This window comes from Apis cerana, linkage group LG4 (genome assembly GCF_029169275.1).
Source record: "Apis cerana isolate GH-2021 linkage group LG4, AcerK_1.0, whole genome shotgun sequence".
Classification (NCBI taxonomy): domain Eukaryota; kingdom Metazoa; phylum Arthropoda; class Insecta; order Hymenoptera; family Apidae; genus Apis; species Apis cerana.
This window is the reverse complement of record NC_083855.1, coordinates 4,859,086-4,882,652: the sequence shown is the minus strand read 5'-3', so window position 1 is coordinate 4,882,652 and position 23,567 is coordinate 4,859,086. Positions and strand designations below refer to the sequence as shown.

At 37.7% G+C, this 23,567-nt stretch overlaps 1 protein-coding gene across 4 annotated transcripts in view; it reads left to right on the top strand.

Annotated features, from left to right (window-relative positions):
* The window catches only part of LOC107999907 (serine/threonine-protein phosphatase 2B catalytic subunit 2), a 165,271-nt gene that overhangs the window by 112,117 nt on the left and 29,587 nt on the right, over nt 1-23,567 (top strand). For all 4 annotated transcript variants that reach the window (XM_062073670.1, XM_062073667.1, XM_062073668.1 and 1 more), the window contains exons 5-9: nt 989-1,134; nt 13,605-13,744; nt 18,325-18,496; nt 18,570-18,696; nt 18,794-18,874. In XM_062073670.1, coding sequence (XP_061929654.1) covers nt 989-1,134; nt 13,605-13,744; nt 18,325-18,496; nt 18,570-18,696; nt 18,794-18,874 — 666 coding nt within the window. The remainder of the gene's footprint in view (nt 1-988; nt 1,135-13,604; nt 13,745-18,324; nt 18,497-18,569; nt 18,697-18,793; nt 18,875-23,567) is intronic.

Genomic DNA, 23,567 nt, shown 5'->3' with positions numbered 1-23,567 from the left:
CTTGGGGTCCTTTCCACTCCATGGAACGCTAAGTTCTCCCTTCTTCCCTTTACTTTTCACTCGAGGCAGCGAAAATTCCTCCAATGGAGGGATTTATTATTCTCCGTGGACGGAGGGGTGCGTGCACCATCCTCCTCCGTTCTTTTACGATGTCTTCACGCATGGAAACTTGCCCTCCCTCGCTCGCTCTTCTTCATCGCTCTCCAGAGCCTTCTCTTTTTCATCTATCCTTTACCCTTCTCTCCCAATCCCTCAGAAAGAATAATCGTGCGCGTTCCATATTCTTTTGCAGCCATCAGCAAAGCTCCGTTAAAAAAAAGAGCTGCAATTGAAAATTGCAATTTCTTCCTTTCTTTATAAAATAATATATCCTTTTCGAAGATATTCTTCGCTTTTCTTCCTCGACCTCGTTCATGCGAAGAGAAATTCTCTTGGTCTTCGAATGTGATCACAGATAGTTTCCACGATGATGATGATGACGACGCTTGGAATTTTTAGAATAGCAGGAATACTTTGTTTATTATTTTCACCGTAATTTATCGCAACATTATTCTCGAGGAATGGCCACTTTATCCTTTGTTGCGATCTATCTAAAAAAAAAAAAGAGACAAAAACTCCACGATTATAAAAATAATAAAAAAAAAACTAGCTGGCATGTGGAACACATTGCACAAGCATTTTCTCAAAGATTCCATTCATAATAATATTTCAAACGACAGCCAGTCAATTTCAAAAGGCAAACTTCACCCACCCACCCACCCCTTCCCTTTTCTTTTCCCTCCTCTATTCACTGTTGCTCGCCGAGCACAAAAAGCGTCCAACGAACAAAACGGGGAGAACGCGTCTGTAAAAAAAGAGGAAAGAAAGAAAGAAAAAGGGGGGGGAAAAAAAGCACGTTGAGACAATCGAGCGCGTATCGAGTTCGTTGTTTCGAGAACGCGTGAAACGTGCAACGTACGTTGTTGACGCGTTGTTTCTCTGCTTCCAGGTAAAATAAAATACTCGGAGAGGGTGTACGACGCTTGCATGGACGCGTTCGACTGTCTGCCGCTGGCGGCCCTCATGAACCAACAGTTCCTCTGCGTGCACGGTGGACTCTCGCCGGAAATTCACAATCTAGAAGACATACGCAAAGTGAGTACAGAGAATAGAGTTTCATTGAGATATCCTTGTTGAGAGGGATAAGCCTCTTTTGCTGTTGGTCGCGTTGTGGACGGATTTATAACGGAGATGATTCGTTTTTTATAGTTTATCGTTAGATACGGGGATCTTCGTTGCGATTTATATAGAATTGGACGAGATGGCGATAGTTTATATAGCTGGGATAGTGGAATTTTTTTTTAGCAATAATAATTCTTATACATATATAATAAAAGTATGTCGATTCTTAGAAAAACTTCGTTTGTTGCATCGGTTTGGTTAGGAAATTAATTTTTGGCATCCAGTAATTCGTACACGTTGGATTAACTGAAATTGTACATTTTGTGTTTCATATTTCACTTATCAGTATTTTAAGGGTGTATTAAAAGTATTTGAATTTCTATTCAATCAAATTATTTATTAAAATTTTTCCATAACGAAACACAGAAACGAAAGAGATTTATACGTAACATTGGCCCGCTGTTAATTATTTAGTTTGAACCGACCTAAAATTAGTTTCGTAAATTAAGAAGTTTGAAATTAGCGCTTGGAGAATATTTCCTCGTGTTTTCTCGTGATTGATTAACAAGCTCCCGGTTATTTTCGTCGATTTTAAAATTTCCCCTCCATCCTTGGAATTTATCAGATCCTTCTTCGAAGAAAATGGCTTGTTCGATCCATTTCTTTTCTTCTCTTCTTTTTTCTTTTTCCAAACAACACTCCAAATCCTTCTCTAACCTTCCAATTCTCTAACGAGTTGTCGAGAAATTCCCTTTATCTCGCCTATCTATGAAATTTTTCGAGGCAAAACCCGATCGATGAGCGAATTTTCGTAAACGACGGAATCGGCTGTCAACCAAACGAGAGTACGAGTGTTATTGGAACCCGGCCTGTGATGGGAGTATTGGAGTACCGGAAACACAGCAGGGGGGGCCGATGTGCTGCCACCTGCTCTATCGATCGTTCACCTAAGCAGCGTCCACCTGGTCCGCAGCGAGCACGCATCGGTGCGTACGCGTCCTGCATAAAAAATTTCTCTCGAGTTCTTCGACAATCTTTCCTTCTCTCCAGATTTCCTTTTTTTTGAATACAATTTCTCGTAGAAATTATTTAAATTTTTATAGTTGCGTCCCGTAACGAATTTTGGATTCTCCGAGAATCGGTACAAATTTTTGTGGGAGGCTTACGTGGGAGTTATACGGGCTCTTAATAAATAATCCATAGAATTACGGGGAATTCTAGAATTTCAGAGCAATTACGCGGTTTTAAGTATCGTACGAAGTCGGTAAATAATTTGAATCCCTTGCACGAATTATTATCACGAAAAGATTAAGAATTGAATTGGGTTAATACAATGGCGGATCGATGAATTTGGTATAAATTTCGAAGGTAATTAATGCCGATATTTTACGAGTCTACCGCGGATGAATATTAATGTCAGACGTAACCATAACAAATTAATATTCTATTAACGCTGATGCTCCCTGACACGTTTAATAGTTATTATATAGCGATATTGCGCTTTCGAGTGTAGAAAACGGAATAATTTCCCTCCGACCGATTAATCTTTCATGCAATTTTATGTTTTTCCATTTATTATATCCTTGCACCCATAGTCGCACTACACATTATTATTAACGTTATGATTTAGAATATATTCCTAGGGAGCGATATCTTGTATGAATAACAATAGGATAAAACGTTGAATAAACGTTTTATACGTAGCACCCCCTTAATTCTAATCAAAATGTCTCATCTCTCTGTTTAAATTGCAACGATCCATTGTATTCTCGTCAACCAACGGGTATAGGAATAAACGTATTAGAATAATTATGCGTTAAAATTTTAGTGTATGTTTGACTAGATCTCTTCTTCGTTCCATCCTCCATTAATTGTTATTCAATCTTTTCTTTTTCTTTTTATTTCAAGCGTGCTCACGCGTTGAAAAATTGTCGGCTATACATGTTTCGGCCATTTTTATTTCCAAGATAATCGTAAAGATCCCGCTGAATGAACAATGGAATGGGATTCGACGAGTGAAACGATGGCGAAATCCTGTTTGTGCTTCGACGGCGGGCCGACTTTCCTCCTTCGATTCCACTCGATCGCAACAACAATCAAACACACGAGCTATTCGCGCGGATTCTAGTGAATTTTTCAACTGGATCTCTGCGTTTTATCCGATTTCGACAACAGTTTCGCCAAATTTCCACGGAAGAATCGAAGTTGCCCTCGTTGGGACGAATTTAATGATGAATTTAATATTTGTAAAAATTGGTGGAAAAATTTTCTTCTATTTTTTCCAGAAATTGTGTCCTCCTGAGCGAGAATGCTTATTAAAAGGATCTTAATCTTAGGTTTAGCTATTTTAATAAGTGAGCGTTTCAATTTTAATCCGATATTCTTCCAACCCGTTGCGAAATACATCGAGGTGGATATTAAAGAAATTACACGAATTTAAATTAATTTTCGCTTCGATAATGTTCCCTTGGAGCAAACGCGTTCGATGGATAGAAGAATGTTCCCCTCTCCCTTTATATCCGGATGAGAATGTTGTTAATGGAGTTCAATGACAAGATAGGATTTCGTGGCAAAGCGAATATCCAGTTGCCACCTATTCAATCGGTGTTCCATTCAAAACTATCCATTCTCTGCAACATGCTTAAGAGACTGGCTAACCTAATTGGTAACCGGCTTTGGTTACCGCGGAAGATTGTTGTGATCTTCTCGTTCCCTTGTGTAAACTCTGGTATTTTTCAGAAATTCTCCTCGAGATTTAAACGTGATTAGAAGTAACCCCTTACTTCGTTTTAATAAATCAATTTGAATCGATTCATCGTCCAATAATCGAGCACATTCGCCTTATTCGCTTAATACGTGTAAGGTAGAAGAAAATCGAAAATGGTCAAAGGAACCCGGAGAGAAATTTTCAAAGGAAACGGATTCTTGGACGTCGGAGCTCCGCCGTTTCGAAACAAGAAATACTAATTGTGAGAGACATCTTTGAATGGCGTCGTCTCGAGCGAAGAACGGAAGGCAATTAACTCGATTCTTTGTGACTGGGGTCAGCGACAAAGCTGGTGGGAAACGAACGATCGACGTGAACCGTGTCCTGCGGTGCTTTTAATATTCATCCACGAGTGCTTGCCCATCGCGCGAATAAATATCCTTCCTCCGAATAATTCCGCGAGGAAGAATTAACAGGAGGAGATCGTGTTAGCGCGATTATGTAATAATGGAATTTATTAGAGACCAAGGAGGAATACGAAGAGAAAATACAAAGTTGAGATGTGGATTTAATACTGAATTCGAATGATAAAATGTTAAGTTGGCTCGGTTAGGGTTAGCTTGCACTCGTTGTTGATTTGATTAATACGATAAATTCGATGGATTAATCTCTGATTTTTCCCCTCGAAAATTCCTCTCTGTTTCCATTTCAAAGGATTGCAAATAAATCTATCTTACCTTGAATTTCCTCGAGCTCAGAGCAATGTTTGGTCATAATTTTCATTTTAACTTTTAAACGTTCAAACTTCCATCCTGATCGTCCATCGCTCGTTATTATGTTCGTGTAAGCTCTTAGCATATATTCTTGTAAGAGAGGTTTCCACTTTGCTGAAAACTGAAAAACTTTGTTAAACTTTTCTTATTCTAATAATTTTGGCAAAAATCGTCGCTCGATGTTTCGTTCAAATTCTAAGAAAAAATGTATATATACAACGTAAATATTTTTTCCCTTCAAGTATCTCCTTTAGCATTTCGACAAAATGAATTCCACTCTCGAATATCTTTCCAAAAATAATTCCACGTAGAGAGACCGTCTTAGGATCTTACACGTTCACGATTCTCAAGAACCTGCTGATCCAATGTTTTATTTCCAAGTGATTTTACAAGCGTTAGGTCCGACACATTTGATATGGAAATTGGATGATATCGACGATCCTTTGAGACGAAAGCCCGTAAAATCGTTCGCATATGCTCCTCCTCTCGTCCTTCTTGAATTTTCGCCTCTTCTGAAAATTGTTTTCGATGCTGGATCGTGCCCCTCCACCCAGAAAAATTATTTTCCGCTCGTAAGTTGTAAGAAGGATCGAGATATTCTTTGTACAAATTTTTTTTTTTTTTTGATTATTGAGATTGCGAGGAATTAAATTTATCACTCTGATTGATCCACTCTAAATCGGTTTCGTATCCTCAATCCTTCAAAAATATAAAATTGTGTTGCATAATTTCTAATTCTTCGTTTACATTTTGAAAAATTTCCCTTCAATTTCCACGCTTCTCATCTTTCCATCAATTCCCAATATAATTCCATCTCCTCTGTACACAAACACATAGAATCCATTAAAATCATATCGTTTCACGAGGCACACGAATGAACGTCCTGCCTATAATCCAAGAGAAATGCGATCAACCTCGTGACGCATCGACAGGGTTCTCGAGGAACAACACCTGGTTCGTTTTATCAACCCGCAGCGCCTGCATTTTCGCGCTTTAAATAGCGGGACCAAGCGCTATCGGCTCCCTCCATTAACTTAATCGGCATTGCGGGCTGGCGTGCCACCTATGCGTGCACCAGCTCTCTCTTAGCGAATTCGTAATAACTTGCACTTGTATTGCGTTGAGCGAGGATTGGAAAATCGAGGAATAAGGAGCAATGGATGAAGAAGAAAAGAGGAGAAAGGGAGTCTTGGCTCAGAGTCGACTGATTTCCTTCTAACGGTGCAAGTTTCCCCGGTCACGTATGATGGCGAGAGGGAAATAAAAAGAGTGCATCCGTTTCCGGCTGTGCATTCGGTGCACACAGCTATTCGAGTTTTATAAGCGTCGTTAAAACTTGACCCAAGGGAGGAGAGGGGAGGGGAGGCAGGAAATTCTCTCTTTCTTTTTTGGGGGAGGGATTGAGAAAAAAGGAGAAGAAGAAGAAGAGGTATGGATGAGGATAGAATCGAAATTTTTTGTAAGTTTCTTTTTTTTTAACCAACAAGTTTTATTTTTTTATACTTTTGATTTTTTCTTTTTTCTGTTTGTTGTCGTTCGTTCAAGTTAAAGAATTTGAAATGTTTGTTGAAGTTTTTGATTGAGTGTAAAAAATGGTTAAGTTGTGTGTTTAAAAAAGTTTAAAAGTTTTTCAATAAAGATAAAAACTTTCGTTTTGGAAGAATTTAACGATGGATTTCTCTCAACGATCCAAAGGGTTGGCTGCAAAGGATTAAGGGAAAAAACGAAAATTCAACTATTTCTCTCCGCCATCAAACCCAACATCCATTTAAATCTTTACTTCGTCTCAACCCTTTCCACGTGTAAATATATTTTTACTCTAATTCGATTCGTATCTAAAGACAGTATCCTCCCGATAAGAAAAGCACTGTCTATCTAATCTGCAAGATTCCCAACCATCTTACACGTGTAAATTAATTTTCTGAAGAGGAAGAGGAAAAAAAGAAAACTCGTCGATGCGGTAACCGCTTACTCGTCTACCTTATTGCTCGCCTAAAATCAATTCTTCGTTCAAGGCCATTGCAGGCCGTCGTCTCCCCCACCACCACGCCTCCTCCCCACCATTCCTCTTCCGTATCTACCATCTTCCGCCCTATCTATCCGCCCGATACGACGAAACGTAACGAAGTACAATATGAATAGAAGAGGGCGGCCTTGAACCGTCGCTCGACATCAACGAGGCGAGACGCAACAACAACAACAACAGGAACAAGAACAGCTACAACGTCTCTCCCCGTTGAAACGACTCGATCGATCGAGACGTGGATCGAGATACGATAATTAGAAAGAACGGAAGCCGGAGAACACACCGGTTGACACCGTTTCCTCGACAGTTGCGACGTTGTGACGTTGTTCTTTCGAAACGGGTGTGTGCCAGCTTCCTGTTGGTTACAATCCGATGTACGATGGTTGTGTTAAACACAGGGGATCGCCGTGTTAAGGTGCTGCACCAATTCTGTCCCACGTAATTAACGTGCTATTACAACGCCGGCTTGTGTATCATTCGGAAACTCTTCCTGTCTCTCTCTCTCCCTCCCTTTCCCTCCACGATTCCTATCGAATTTTCCACCCCACGTTGACAAACTTTGCTCTCGTCAGACGTTTAATCGATTGGCCGTGCTTTGTGTACAGTGACGGGGGTATTAATAGAAAGATTGTTTTTTTTTTTCACTAATTGTTCGCGTAATGTTAATACAAATTTGTATTGAATATTTATTGGACGATTCTGCAGTAAAATTGGGATAATTCTTTCAATGGAAATTGTTATTCGTCATTCGAGGGGATACGATGTTTAACACGAGTTAACGTGATAGATATAATAGAGATAATGAAATTAATTGGGAAACAAGCTGCCTACGCGTGAAATTTACGCAATGTGCAGATAAACAGAGATCGCCTGTAACGAAAGGAAGGTGCAAAAGGAAACGGAAAAACTTGGATTGCAAATTTTGTCCACCTACGTGTTCTAATAATACGATCAACCCTCAGGGCTTAGGCGATTCTTCTATTAAATAATACTTTGCTCGTTTCGATTTATCATCGTTTAAGAATTTTGCATAGGATTGTTGCAGATAATGTTGGATATTCGTGTTCCCGTCTATTGTCATCCTTCAACGCCAATCTTGACTGAAATAGATTGTTCTCTCTTGGAAAATCAAATGGAATTTTCATTATACGAAAATTATATTCATCGTAACTTTGGAAAATTAAATTTCAACACTTTTACATCGTTGATAATTGTATCATCCTTGATAAATGATAATATCATGCGATTTATCGTCGAGAGAAACATTTTTTCCCAGCCATTAGTATTACGATATTACAAATTGGCAATCCTAGTCGATCGAATCGATCGAGTGAAGCTTTCTTAAAGTTTTTCTAATCGAAATGAAAAAGAGAAAAGGAAAAAGAGGAAAAGAGAAGAAAAAGGAAGGCGAGTCGTTGATAAAGTATCAAAGCCGATCCCCTTTGTCCACGAAGAGGACAAAAAAGGGGGCCTCTTAGCGAGCCAGTTTTCGAAGGTCGTCGTCATGTAAATGCGGAAGACGAGGACCCGTGTAGTCCACGGCCGACATTTGGTATTCATATCGGTTGCTCGCGGTTGGAAAACCTGCCTTTTACATAGAAGCATGCGGAATAATACATAACAGCAACGAGGGTATCCAGTAAGGAGGAGGGGAGGGGTGGAAAGGGGTTCGATCTGATAAATATTGCATAGTCGTCGGTGTCCCTCGCCACTCTCGCCGCTGTCGTTGGAATTTCGAGCATATTTTGCATAGATATCTCGACGACCAAGATGGAAACGCCCTTCCTTATCCCACCCCTAAGGAAATAAATGATTCTCGTTATTGCTCGATCGGGACCAGTTAAAATCGATTTCGAGTTAGAAGAGGAGGTGTCAGGGAGGGGACGTGGACAGAAAATTATGACGGCGGTGTGGAAGGAATTTTTTTTTCTTTTTTTTTCTTCTCCTTCTATCAGCGAGGTGAAATTTTTACGGGGTTAGGATGTGGATTGGGGGTGGAATTCTTGGTTTATGAAAGATATTGTTGCGGTTTTGAAAGTGTTGGCACGTTTCGTTTAAAAAAAAAATGGAGAAAATGGAAAAATGGTGTGTAAAATTTGTCGTCGGGGTGAACGTGATTCGTTTCGTTATGGACAGTGCTCAACGCTTGGTCTCCTTCGCGTCTTTTTTATATGCGAGACGATGGAAGGAATAAGAGGGTAATGATGCGTCATGTGTCAGGAACTTGAGAAATTTAATAAATAGATAGATAGATGCTCTTTATCTTTTAACCGAGTCATGATGTCGCTCGTTCGAAAGTCGTGTTGAAAGGCAAAATTGAATAGAAGAATCTGCTAAATGGGATGTTATGTATTTCTAATATTGTCGCAGTTTTCTCGAAAAAGAAAAGGGGAGGGAGAAAAGAATATCGAATTAACGATATCGATATAATTATTATATCGTATTACGGATGCCGAATATTTTCAATAAGTCGAACTTTTATTTTGCTCGCCTGAATTTTATTTTTTTTTTCTTTTTTCTTTTCACCACTCGTCTTATTTTCCCATTGTTGCCCACCGAAAGAGAAGAGCACAGTAAACAAGAGAGATAGCCGGGAGAGGAGGGTTAACCATCCTATTTTCTTCCACGAGAAATATCTCGTAATCGGAACAGATGCAACCTCTACTTCGTTCTTTCTAATTCCTCCTTTTTCCCTCTCTATCTTTTATCTCTTTCTCGTCACTTTCGTGCGTCGATGGTGGAAAAAGTATCTCTATGTTTCCTCTTTATTTTTCCCCTCTATTTTTTTTCCCTTTCTCTTTTCTTTTATATTTTTCCGCTCGTCTTCTGCATTTTCTCCTCCGTCTTTCATCCCATTCGCGATAAAGAAAAAAAGTGGAAATTGAAAGAGATTACGACATTCTCGTGTAGAATTACCCATCTTCGTTTATTGTAAAATTACTCTCCTCTGTTTCATCTGTTAGTCGACGCTGTTAGACGCTTGCCTCCTTTTTATTATCGAACTTTGTTCGTGTCGAATTGGAATCTTTAAATTATTATTTTTTAAAGAAAATTCAAGGAAAGGAATATGTTTTGTAAAGTTTTGGAATTCAGCTTTTTCGAAAATCTATTAGATGTTTTAAATGTATGTTTATCTTTACGAGATGATTCTTAATTGATGATTTTCTAAAGATTCCTTTTTTTTCTTTATCTCAAAATTTTCTTAAGAATATTCAGAATACGTATGTAAATGATTCTAAATTCAACAAATTTCTTTAATTCAGACGAATCTCTAGGAAAATTTTATGGAATATATTTCAAATGTTTCATCAAAATTCTTTATTAATTTTTTCCCAAATTTTGAACAGTCGCCTTTTACCCTTTAATCAAATTTTCTATTGGCAAATTTCTTTACAATTTTTGTCCATATAAAAATATTTACACTGATTTTAAATCAACGCTCGCCCTTTAAAATCATCATCGGAGCTTAAGAGCTTCGATTGTCCCTTCGCTTTGATGATTTCGTTTTCGTTGGCAGTATTCTTGAAAATTTTCAATTATTTATGCACGCGCAAATTCGATTTATCTCTCGAGAGTCAGTTTCGAAGAGATTCGTTAAACGACTCGGCGAGCAAAGATCCGTTTGAACGGGGAGGGAGTTAATTCTTCGGTGTAGCGCGGTTTGTAACGGGGTTAATTAAGTCATGAACGACGCGAACGGGTACACATGCTTCTTTGTGCCCGAGATCGCGCGAGTTGAAATCGTTTACGAGGAAAACGAGCACGGTTAACGAGCAATTCATACGCCGCGACACGTTGAAACGATGGGAATATAAATACCGCCGCATTGTCCAGTGTTTCATTTACATGGAGCGTGATTTCGTTAGAGGAAACGGAAAAAAGATGATCGATTTTAAGATTTTATTTGCAGAAAGCGATCATCCGGGCAAAAGGAAATTTTTTAAAAATATCGTGCCCATTGTGACGATTCAAGAATATCCGTTTGAGGGAGAGTTGATGAAAAATAAAGTTTTCGAAGTTTTGTTCTCAACGATCTGTAAAACAAGATCGCCACGTATTTGAGAATACTTGCATTTTGGAAAGTGTTTCTTTTCATCGAGATTTCATCGAGAAAGAATAAACGTATCATAGTTTCTCATTGAATCCAATCCTTTGTTGTTTCTTGATTGTCACGATCGAAAATTTATTAAAGAGAACACATGCGCTCTGTCGTCGAATCGTTGTTGCCAGGTAAAAGCACTCTCTATACTCGAGGATGGAATAAACGTACAGCAATGGATTGCCCAATGGCGAACGTTTTGGCCACTGATTCACCGCTTGTGTCACCGCCTCTCCATTTCCCCGTATTTCGTCCAACTAACCGAATAATTCGAGAAGCGATACAAATTTCGCTTTACCTAGAATTCAAAACATTCTTCATCTTAACACGTGATCGTCCGGGATATAAATCAAGCAAGAATTGTTGGAGATTGCTCGTCGAAGATTTATCATTCATCAGACGTAAAAAATATTCGTTTGAGACACAGTATATAATAATTCTTTAAAGTGGTATATCTTTGAACTTACCATATTTGAAAGAGCGGAGGGAAGAGGATGTATTTTTATTTCAAATACAATTACCAAGAGGAAAAGTAACGAAAAGTCGTGCGAATTGATAGGAGCTCGAGGAGATGTGAAAACCTAATTCTTCTTCTAAAACTTAACAAACGACCCTTTCCATACCTGAAATTCTGTCTCTTTCTTTCTCTTGCATCGCAACAACTTAGATAGATTCGCTAGATTCGTAAAAAGAACTGCTTGGACGCAGCTGCAGCGAGTGAAAAAGGAACGTGTGCGGTCGGACGAGCAGTGGTCAGACGATACGCGTGCTTGCTCTCCTTTTAAAAAAAAATTGCTAATTACTAATTCTCCTTTATTAAGGATATTATATTGTCAAATTAAACTTCTCTTTCGTCTTTAAAAACTTGAAAAATAAGAAAATTAAGAAAAATAATAAAATAACTCGGATTAGAGCACAAGATCGAGAATCGAATGCAGACTTTCACCGAGTTAAAATAATTAATACCACTCCTTCTTTCCAACGAAGCAGGAATTTCTATTTATAACGGTATATCAGTGGATCGCAGTCAACCTCGTCCTTCAGTTCGATCGTTTCGAAGTTAACGCGGATTTAGTGGCGAGAACGACGCAGCTACTTTGGCAAGGGTAATAATGCCGGTGATATTACGTCTGCTATTATTAGGTGCGAACTGCTCGTTACACTGTAAACTCGTTTCTTCGCTGTGTGTGTGTGTGTGGAAGATGTGTGAAGGGAACTAATGCCATTCAGCATAATTAGCTTTATCCATTTATGATCAAAACTTGTAGGTCCACGACTGGGTCTCGGTTGCACGATAAACAGAGAGACAACTTCGATACGTCAATGTTAAGCCAACTCTCGTAGTTGGGTAATTACGAACAGGTAATTATTGGAAATGAATCTCAACAACCACTTTCGGTTAATCTGCATTTCCGATGAAGAAAGGGATTTTTATTTTTCCTTCGAATTATTTTTTTTCTTTTTTCTTTTTTTTTTGGAGAGTTGTTAAATTTGTTCTAGAAAAGGGTTATTGTTTTGTACAATTAGATGATTGGGAATGTATGTATATTTTTAGCTTTTTCTTAAGCAATAATTAAATTTTATCTCCTCTCTTCCATTTTTTTGTCAAACAACAACGTGGAGAATTTTCTGAACGTTTCTGAATCGAATTAATCTCTCTTTGACGTACTATTTCAAGTTCATAAAAATCGATTATTAAATTTTTTTAATTTGTCTCTTTCAATTTATTTGGTCCCGCCATCGCACAATACAGCAGAAATTTTCGAAAGCTTTTTAATTGCTTTTTATCTCTGCATTCGGAAAATTTTCAACGCGCAATTTGTATAGAAATTAACTTTATATATATATATATATAGGTCACGCATCAAATCCACACAAAGCATCCAAATCGTCTTGCAATTAATCGCGATGAAATATTTTACGAAATATTCCATTTTATCTGACTCGAGTAGGACGAGTCGACTAGATAAAGAGGGAGAGAATTCGACAGGAAGCCACGGGTGAAATAGGACGAGAACACCGCACGATCGACTAGCGTTCAAATATTTAAAGTTTTTGTTCCCTTCCCTGAAATGTCTTTGCGCGATCCTTTCATCCGTCCCCTCGACAAGGAAGGGAGGGTAAAAGTTGCGGTGTTCCCTCTCTGATTTTTCTTTGATTCGACACAGGCCCGGAATAAATCTAGGCCAGAGTTCGTGAATGCTTTATGACGCGGAAACACCACTCGAGAACCTGTCCTCGTGTGTATTTTCACAGGATGGCTGTGTGCACGTGTACGTGTGTACGCCTCTCTCTGGAAGAGAGAGTAAATAAGTGGCTCGTCTACCTAGTTTCTCCATCGAGAGAGTGCACGAGCCACTTCCTCCACCACCTTTTCTTCCTCGGCGAATCCTTAACGAATCCTGGATAACGAGCAAATTAAGTGGCGGGCAATTAAGTAACGCGTCAAGTCGTGAGCTTTCCTTTCTTTTTCTTTTTTCTTTCCCCCCCTCGTCTCGTACACGGATAAAAATTTTCATCTGTCGTCCGTATGATCGAAAGATTCTCTAATTTTTATAATTAGAAAGGATCAGGAATATTCTTATACGACGAGAATATCTGCTTGGGATCAAGTTCCAATGTGTTTAATCGTTTCGACGAGAAATAATATGAAATACACGATCGGTGTAACGATTTCCAATCGACGTCAAAATTAATCGTTAATTAGAAACTGTTGGAGTCGTGCCGTGCGTCCAACAACGTTTAGATAATTAGACGCACGGCACGTTTACAGTGCGGTTGCTGCGCCACAGCTTCCTTCGCCTACTAATTCAATCGATGTTGATTTTGCTGTTGCAGTTGGACAGGTTCAAAGAGCCCCCGGCGTACGGGCCAATGTGCGATCTACTCTGGTCGGATCCGTTGGAGGACTTTGGAAACGAGAAGAACGCCGAGCATTTCTCCCACAACAGCGTCAGGGGTTGTTCGTACTTTTACAGGTAAGCGTTTGTCGCTATTAAAATGGTCGAAATTCCTTCAAATGTTCACGTATTTGTTTAATTGTTCGAAACTCTTTCTCAGAAATCGTGCTGTTTCGTTTGTTGTTATTTCAATCAGTTTAGATGTAAAGATGTGTGCATTATAGGGAGATTTATCGTTCTATAGCGATTTATGATTTTTCACAAGAAACCTATAAGATGAGAAAGAATTTTTTCTGTTGTAATCATTTTGGATTTTGTTGCGCTTTTCGCCGTTTTGTAAATATTTCTTCCTTTTATTTTTACTCATCGATGTTCGAGAACACCTGTCGATATTTACTGTGTTAAGATGGTTATTTGAAATTAACAGTCAGCTGTTTTTTTTTGTATTGTTCGTTAAATCGAATCACGGTTCCTTTGAACGTGCTCGATGAAAATTTCCAAAAGTATCAGCGGATTCTTTCTATCAGAATACACTGGAAAATCTACCGAGAGAATCGATGATACAACTCCGACAAAGTCACTTTTGGATCATCTTTTTTTTCGTATCTTTTTTAAACGTGCCCCGCAGGTGAATGAACAAAAACTCTCCTTTGACTGTTACTCGTCAAATATTTAACATTTTTTTTTTTTTTTATAAAGAAAATCGACAACTTTTATACTCGTCTGTGTGATTTATCGAATCAAGGAATAAAGTAGTTACTTAGGATATCGAAATATACGTCTTTCTCTCGTTTCCCAATGATATTGAAAATATCATACGTTTTCTCCTAATTAGATTAACTGTAACGAGATTTCGAACAATCACGTGTGTTAATTAGCGCAATCTGGCTACGAAAATTATTCATTCGGCCAATCGACTTAATTTTCCAATATTCGATCGAAAAACTATTTCTCCCTCTAGACGAGATTACACAATTCGCGATCGTGGATTTTCCACGGTTACTTTTCAAACCGAAGCCACGATAATTAAGCCGAACGACTGGTTAGCGTTGTTTACGGAGTGCGATTTAAACGAGGCCGTGTTCCGTCACTACAAGCAATTAGCCGAGCTAATGAAGGAGAATTGTATTTCGTTTCAAATTTAAATTCATCCGCGGCGGGCACCACCCCGAGCTGTTCCACTCGCTCGCGAGATCCATCCGGCCGGCTGATCATGCGTCGACTCGTATTACTGAGAGAGCGCTTCGAACGTAATCTCGATGAAAGTAATTATCTCGAATTTCGGGGTCGAGCATTCGATGAATGCATCCGGCGATGCATTAGACGAGTTGGTGGAGTTTATTTTGAAAATAAATGGAGGATTGAAACAGGGGCAAGATTATTACCCTCTTTTCGATCATTTTGATTTGTGCACTTCCACTGCCATGTTTCATTATTAGGAATTCGATAAAGATTTCTCGTTGAGTCTGATATAACAATAATCATTTGCACAGAATTGAAGATAAATGGGGAAATTTTTAGATTTTTTCGAAATCCTAACTTTCATAAAATTTGTTAATATCAATAATTTTATATGGATAAAAGTGTTGTCCATATCTTTCTTTCTATTAATGTCAATTGATATAGGGAAATTTTTACACGAAAAGAGAAGCGTTAAACCACGTTTCGAAGACTAACGTCGATATTGTCCACGGCCATCGGTGTGTTCGTGTAAACAAAATAAGCATAGACGTCGGTCGATCGACCTTTTTCGCGCGCTTATAACTGACCTGGCCAAGGATCGCGCGAAACACTCCAAGATAAAGGGAAGGCCGCAAATTACCCTTAAGCGCCGTTCACAATGATCAATCATACGTTCGTTCGTTCGTGTTGCACTCGGAATTCTATTAGCTTGAACGATGAAAGATGTAATTTAATTTAATTTTTCCCAATTTTCGTTTCACGAATGCTCTTTTCCTTTATTTTTTTTCTTATTTTGTAAAATTAAAATTTGCAATAAGAATGTAAACTTTGGTACGCTTCATATACGCGCAGCTCGTTATTTCGTATTATTGCTACAGATCATTAATTATACGCGATATACGAGGCGCGATTTATGAGAGCGATGAATCATTGTTCTCCATTAAAAACCCGTCATTTCGTACAAATTGCTCGTCCGCCGGAAGCGGATGACCCCATGGGATAGTTATCGCGCTGAAATTCACTGATATTTTGTTTCGTCACTGTTCCATACGGATATTTCATATATTTTTTTTTCCTTTTAAAAATTCTCTCTCCTATTTAAAATAACTCTTCGAAATTTCTATTTCTACTAATTATACGATATTAATTCGTTTTCGATACAATCCTCAAATCTTTTATAATTCTTCTCGACTCCCTAGGATTAAAATTATTCCAAAGTATCTCAAATATCTTTTTTCGATATCGTGTTCACACGAACGAGTTGCAAGAGAATCAGCTCAACCTTATTAACTAATTGATTCGTCCGCAAAATCCATTTCTCTGCGTTTCCACGCGATCGATTCGCAAGATGGCCCCCGTCAGATGCTGATGATTTATCGGCCGCGTTATATTTTATAAACGCTCGGCCCTGTTATCGTGCAAGAGATGGTCGGATAAAATTACTGCACGCGAGAGGGAGGGAGGAGGATGGGCGAGGATGGTCGAGGAACGGAGAGGGATGGAATTATCGCGAATTTTCGCGTGCGGCCTCGCGTGTGCCGGCTGTGCAGCAAACCCCGAGCAAAATTGTCGAGAGCGTTTTAAAGCCTCCCTTGCACCGTACTTCCGGCCAACCTTCGAACGAATTTCACGTGTACACACCCTGTTTCGAGCCCTGTGTGTGTGTATGCGCTTCTTGTGCTGCTCGAAAGCGTGAGGCCGGTTGATTACGATAAATGTTGTAGGGGAAAGTTATAGGAGCGTTAATTGATTCCGTTTAAGAAGTGAGGAAAGAAATGGGGAAGCTTGCTCGCCGGATGAATTATTGGCCGGTTTGGAATTATTGAGTGTGAAAAGTAAGTTTTTTTTTTTTATACTTTGGTTTGTAACAAGTTGTTGATACGAACTTCATCTATATTTTGATGAAATCGTGTAATAAATTAATGCAAAAGGTTAACGGTGTGAAAGTAATAATGAAAATTAAGATTTAAGAAATTCACCTCCCAAACCATTCGAGCCTTTCATTCATGGTTTCGCTTCAACCGGTCCATTTACGTATTGTACGCAATCCAAGAGATACATTCGAGGTTTTACAATAGGTACGATGACAGTATTGGGTGAAAGATGGAATTGTCGCATTTTAAAATTAAATGCATTTTCGATGTAGAACTGCGATAAATCATCGCCGATAAAACGGGGCAATATTTTCCAACGACACAATTCCATCGAATTTGACAGTAGACGGATAGTTTTTCGCTCGTCGAAAGCTGTCCAACCTGTTCGAAATATTTCGAAAACGAGGCTGTTTCGTATTCTCGATCTCGTTGCATCTCGATCGATGCAAATTATATTCGCTACCTTTCGCAAATTCGCCAGGGATTTCGCCAAGTTTCGTATCTCCTCCCTCTCCTTTCGAACACGTGTCCGCAATTTCACAACGAGAACAACTGTGATGATTGCGAAGAATTGGGATACAAGAACGATTAGCGTAAAAATTTCGAGTTTTAGGAAATTTGATCTTGAAAATTGGACACGTAGAATGGACGGTCAAGATTTATTTTTAATAATCATGGGGAAAAAGGAGAAAAAATTATTGGACAAATATCGTCGACTCTCTTCTCCGGTTAAATTTTAATTGAAACTTATGGAAATCGATCCATCCATAAAAAAGAAAAGTCGATTCAAAGATCGGTTGAGTAAAAGTAATTGGAAAAGCTAAATAAAAGTTGGTCGGGAGATTTTTATTGCATGTAGATAAATGGTTAACATAATCAAACAATCTAGTCCTAGAAACTCGGTCATAAACCGACTAATCAACGACCCAAGGTAATCGAAAGGCGCGTATCATATGAGCCGTACTGTCGAGGTCGCTGCATTTACGAGGAACGAGTGGTGGTAGACGACGATTCTCACGCGATCATTTTACGACTCTGTCTCTCAAGATTCTACGACGACCAGGGAAACGCGAAAACCATCTCCGACGATTTCTTTATAGCGTCGTCGACGGAATTGCGATCGAAACTTTCATCGCGTTACAATAATCCAACAAATATTATTCCCACTTCCTACTCGGGAAGAATGTTTCTATCGTTAATAATATTTGTATTCTGTCGTAAATATCGTGTGGATGGAAGTTATAAAAAGTTTATATGGTATTAAGCGAAGATGCGGTTCCGTGAGCGGAAACTTTTAGCGAGTAGAAGAACATTTCGTAAATCCATAATGCGAGATTTCGAAAAAGCGTTGGATCGAGTGATACGAGTATATCATTAGCCAGACTTCGTATATTGAAATAATCATGGATATATTTATAAGCAAGAATTTATTGGGAATAATCATTGAACGTGTAGTCCTTCCTTCATTTAAGTATAAAAATATTTTCCTCGGATGTATAAAATCGGAAGAGGCTTGTATTTTTTTTCTTTTTTAATTAATTATTATCTCGACGGGTGTGATAGGTTTTAAATCGAGACGAATAAATTATTTTTCTGTCTCAGTTACGCGGCGTGCTGCGATTTCCTGCAGAACAACAACTTGCTGAGCATCATTAGGGCGCACGAGGCACAGGATGCTGGTTATCGCATGTACCGGAAATCTCAGACGACGGGCTTCCCATCGCTAATCACCATCTTCAGTGCGCCCAACTACCTCGACGTTTATAACAACAAGGTGAACTACGTCGACACTTTTATCGGAGAAATGGTCTCGAATAATTTTGAGAATTGCTCTCCTTTTTTTCTAGGCGGCAGTGCTGAAGTACGAGAACAACGTGATGAACATCAGGCAATTCAACTGTTCACCTCATCCTTATTGGCTGCCCAACTTCATGGACGTATTCACGTGGTCCCTGCCGTTTGTAGGTGAAAAAGGTGAGCGCGTTTTCCCTTGCAAAATTAGTAGTATTGTCATTTTTTTCCAAGAAACGTTTTCTGTATTTCGCTTCTCGTGTTCCGTTATTTTTCACAGTGACGGAGATGCTGGTGAACGTGCTCAACATATGCTCGGACGACGAGCTGATGAGCGACGGAGACGACGGGCTCGAAGAAGGTAATGTCCATTATCACTTCTCTCCCCCTTTCTTCTTTAATACGATACACGTTTCTTGCAGAGATTCTTCTTTCTCTCTATCTATCTATTTCTCTTTATATATGTATATATATCAGTATATATATATATATACACATATCAGTATTTTTCTTCTTATTTTATTCAATCGGTATCTCCATTGGTTCCTCTTACATCGTGATCAGAGTGTTCCCTCTTGTGCGCCACGTTTTTCTTTTTTTATGCTTGAACGATTAACCGATTGAAGGGAATGTACATATGTAATCCCATTTCCAATACCGTTTTTTAACCCGTTCGATTGAAAAAGAGAAATTGAAATATCTTCACGTATATCATCCTTCTATCGAAATTTGTTTCGTAAAAAATTTCTTGCAAGATATTTTTCTTTTTTTTTTTAATATACGATTGATATCGATAAGCGTTTCTCTTCTTTCGTCGGATTAAAAGGAACGAATCGAAGGAACGAATAATATCGATTAGAAAATCTTTGATCTTGGGATTATTTATTTTTTGTGTATATAAACGTGCTCTAGACACGATTTAAGAGAGACCATGTTGAAGGATCGGGAACGCGAGGATTCATCTCTTCTCGTCGCGCGTTAAAGTCTCAGAGAGATTGGATTAAGAGTGATGGCACGTGGATCCCCCCTTGAATATCTCTGAATCTTCGCGTTCGACCGAACGAAAGATCGATCGCGTGACTGCAAAGAATTTAAAAAACGAACGAATCTCCCTCTTTTTTTTCGATATCTCTTTTTATTATCACACCCTTTTTTTCGATCCAGCTTCGATCCGCACTTCGCTTTTACGAGGAAACGTTTTGCTCGAGTGCTCTAGCTCTTCATTTCCCTTTGCTTCGTTTCAAATTTATCTTTCTTATTAAATTTGTAATGAATTGCAAACAGAGTTGGGGGAAATAGATTTTTAAAACGGATAAATGGGATAGATGAGTATTTTTATTTTTTGAAAAAAAATAAAAAATGAAAAGGAGGATATAATGATAATCCGTGTTTTATTTTAATTGAATGGAGTATAAGTATTTTATTCGTTTCGGATGCAATGATGCATGCAATGATACTCGCAATACATCTAATTAGATTTAGATTTTATTAAATGAAAAGTGAATATTTCAGAATATTTTTAATATTCTTTTTCTTTTTTTTTTTTTACTCTATTTCAAATTTTCCCCAACTTTGATTATAAATATTGTATTATCTTATAAAAAAAAGAGAGAAAAAGAACAGAATTCGTCGTTGTTCGAAATATTCCTCGTTCGAATCGATGTGAGGAACGAAACTCGGTTTTGTTATTTTAAAATTTAAAGACACTTGTTATCGAATTATTTCCTTTCCGACCAAATTGAGTTGTCTCGGAAGAAAAGAAAATTACACGAAAATTTCAAAGAATTCGATCGAACTTAATAATAAAAATATCTCTCGAATTTTCGCGTTATCCAATCAAGACAACTCGATATAATAATTTTTTCATAATTCACTTCGAAAGCTTTCACTTCTCTTTTCAATAAAGGCTATTGTATATATATATGTACATATTCCCGAATTACTTTGAGATCTTTCAAAACGTGAACGTTTTTTAATCAGCTTTGCCGCCACGCCTCGATCCACCAACCGCAAAAAAAGAAAAAAAAAAATAGACGAAAAAAACTGCACCCACGCGACTATTTCCGAGTTATATATATATATATTTCTTCTCGATTTTACTCGAATCACACCCTTTCGTTCTACCCGTTAACCACCCGCTATTACGGCCGCACACTGTATTTTTTTCTCTCAAAATTTCACCTTTCTCGTGGTTCAGAAGAAGCAAAAAAAAATATATATATATAAAAAAAAAAAGAAAATAGAATAAAAATAAAATTCATTCAAATAGAACGAGAAAAAAAAGTAGTATTTTCAAAGGAACGATGATTGATGAAAACGATAAAGGGAAAATCGCGCGCGTGCATCACCACGACGAGATCTAATCGTCAGGGCGAGAACTTTGATAGCTTTTTGTACACTATCACCCCCCCCCCATTTACACCCTCTCTTCTCTCCCCCTCCCTCCCCCCTGTCGAATGTGATTAAGATAATAATGTCGTGCAAGAAAGAAATAATTTTTTTTTTTTTCTATCAATTAACAATAATTCGACGAGATCAAATATCGAAAGAAAAGAAAAGAAAATCCGTTTCCATTATTCCCGCGGTCTCGACTTTCAGAGGAAAATTTTGAATTCTCTTTCTGTTTCCATTTTCACCCGCTGCACGGACAGATGGTAAGAAGCGCCACTCGACTCTTCTAATCGTCACATTATTAAGAGCTTCATTATTTATGATTAATCATTGATTTTATTTTTTTTTTTTCTTTTCTAGCTATATATTTACTCTTTTCTTTTTCCATTAGATAGTGTCGGTGTGTTGGAGTATTATTTTTTTTTTTTTTTTTTTCCCTTCTCCCCTCTACATCTGTTTTTTCTATTGTACCATTTCGGCGTTTCTTTTTCTTTTCTCTATCGTCATCTTTCTTTTTTCGTCTTTTTTTTTTATTACCTTCTCTCTCTCTCTCTCTCTCTCTCTCTCTCTCTCGCTCTCTCTCTCTCTCTCTCTCTCTCTCTCTCTCTCTCTCTCTCTCTCTCTCTCTCTCTTTTATATCTCTTTTATATCTTATACGCATACATACATCACATTCGTGTATGTAATATATATATATATTCTTTTGTGTACGTTCTTTCGATTCTTTTTTTTCATTCCTTTTTTTCTCGAGAAACGGGGAATAAATAATTCGATATAAAGATGAAAGAAAAAAAGAAAGAAAAATTTAGAAAGAAAAGGAAAGAAACAAAGAAAAGATTCGTTTAATAGAATTTTTTTCTTTTTTTAGAAAAGTATACGTGGAATTATATATATTTGTCGAAGAGAAACGTATTCTTTACATTTCTACGATTTCTCCTTCAATTCTCTTCTTTTTCCTTTTTCTTTTTCGCAATTTTTTTGTTTCTTTTCCTTTGATCGAATCACACGATCTCTCTTACATTTCTCTATCTCTTCCATTTTGTTTTCTCTATTTCTGTCCATGTTTCGTGATTCGTACATCTCCTCGTATTTAACTAGGATATATTTTTTTCTATATTTTTTTTCTAGATTTCTTTTTATCTATTTTATATATATTTATATCTATTCTTTGTTTCCGATTCTCCATGGATTAAATATATATATATATACAAAATGTATTCATATGTTATTTAAATTAATTCAAAATGGCATACGGCCTGAATTCTTGTCTGTCACCGGTAGAATTATCATTTTTCTGCATCGTTACGTTATCATAGATGTCATATTTTAGAAACTATATATTTCTATATTCATTCTTGCATCCATTCAAGATGGCGTTTTTCTCTCTTCTCAGAAGACGATCCTTTCTTACATTATTAGATCTGAAACTATAATCTAACTTTAACTCAATCATTCTGATCTGTATCTATTCAAATGAACTCCATTTGGAAAAATATATTTTACAAAAACAGTTTAATTCCTGTTCAAATCTTATCTGAATTCCTATTATTATTCGATCGTGGAAGAATCGTGATAAATCTCTGTTCTTTGAATCCCGAAGAATTGAAATAAACGTAGTTTATTCTAGAATTAATGATAAATATCTCAAAGTCGAAAACAAGAAATCGCGCCATCTTGAATGCCGTGTATCACGCATGCGACGACTATCCGGCCGCCGATTTTTGCATTCGAAATCGGCACCTGATCGTTCGCAAATCTCGATGTGTCACTTCAATCTCCACTAGCATCTCTCTCATTCTTCTTTTATTTCTTTTCTTTCATTTCTATAACTCTAAAAACACGACGCCCGTCTTGCGCGTACCATTCTCAAGTCCGGGATCGTTTATTACTTCGATTATTACTTCCTCTTCTCGCGTCACGCCTATTGTCCCACTTTCTCTCGCTTCCATTATGCATTCTCTCTCTCTCTTTTTTCTCTTCTTCTTTTTTTTTCTTCTTTCATTTTCATTCCTCTGTTTCGTACGCGTTACGATCCAATATCTCTTCACCCGGTACACATGCACCAATTGTGAAACGGCATCCCTCGGACTCTGAAGGATAACTGTTTCCCGATCAATCTACGATTCAGATTGCTCGCAATCCGCCATTGTATTGTGCGGCACTTTTGCTAGGAGTCTCAGACAACATCAGAGATATCACGTTTGATGATAATTCGTCAAAGATTGGACATGATTTGATACGAGCTTTCCAGAGTTAGGAGATAAATGGGATGCCTGAGCAGTATGGATGAACTTGTCTGTAAATTTGGCAGGTTATATATGTATATATATATTGAAATATGACACCGAAATATGATGATATATCGAGGATTGGCAGATGTTTAATCTGTTGAGTTATTCGACCGCAAGCTTGGCTTTGTTGAATTAATTAATCTTGGATAATAGTATTTGAAATGAGAAATATGATATTGAAATAAATCTTCAAATATTAATTTCGTTTCAATAGAAATGTTTTAATCGTTGAAAATATTCGTTCAATCGAGTTTTTCTTTTTCATTAAATTCCCTAAAGAGCAATCTTTCTACAAATTTCGTATTTTTTCAAGATCGGGAACCAAACGATCCAAACGAGTCCGTGCTAAAAACCTTAAACCATAGAGATCCT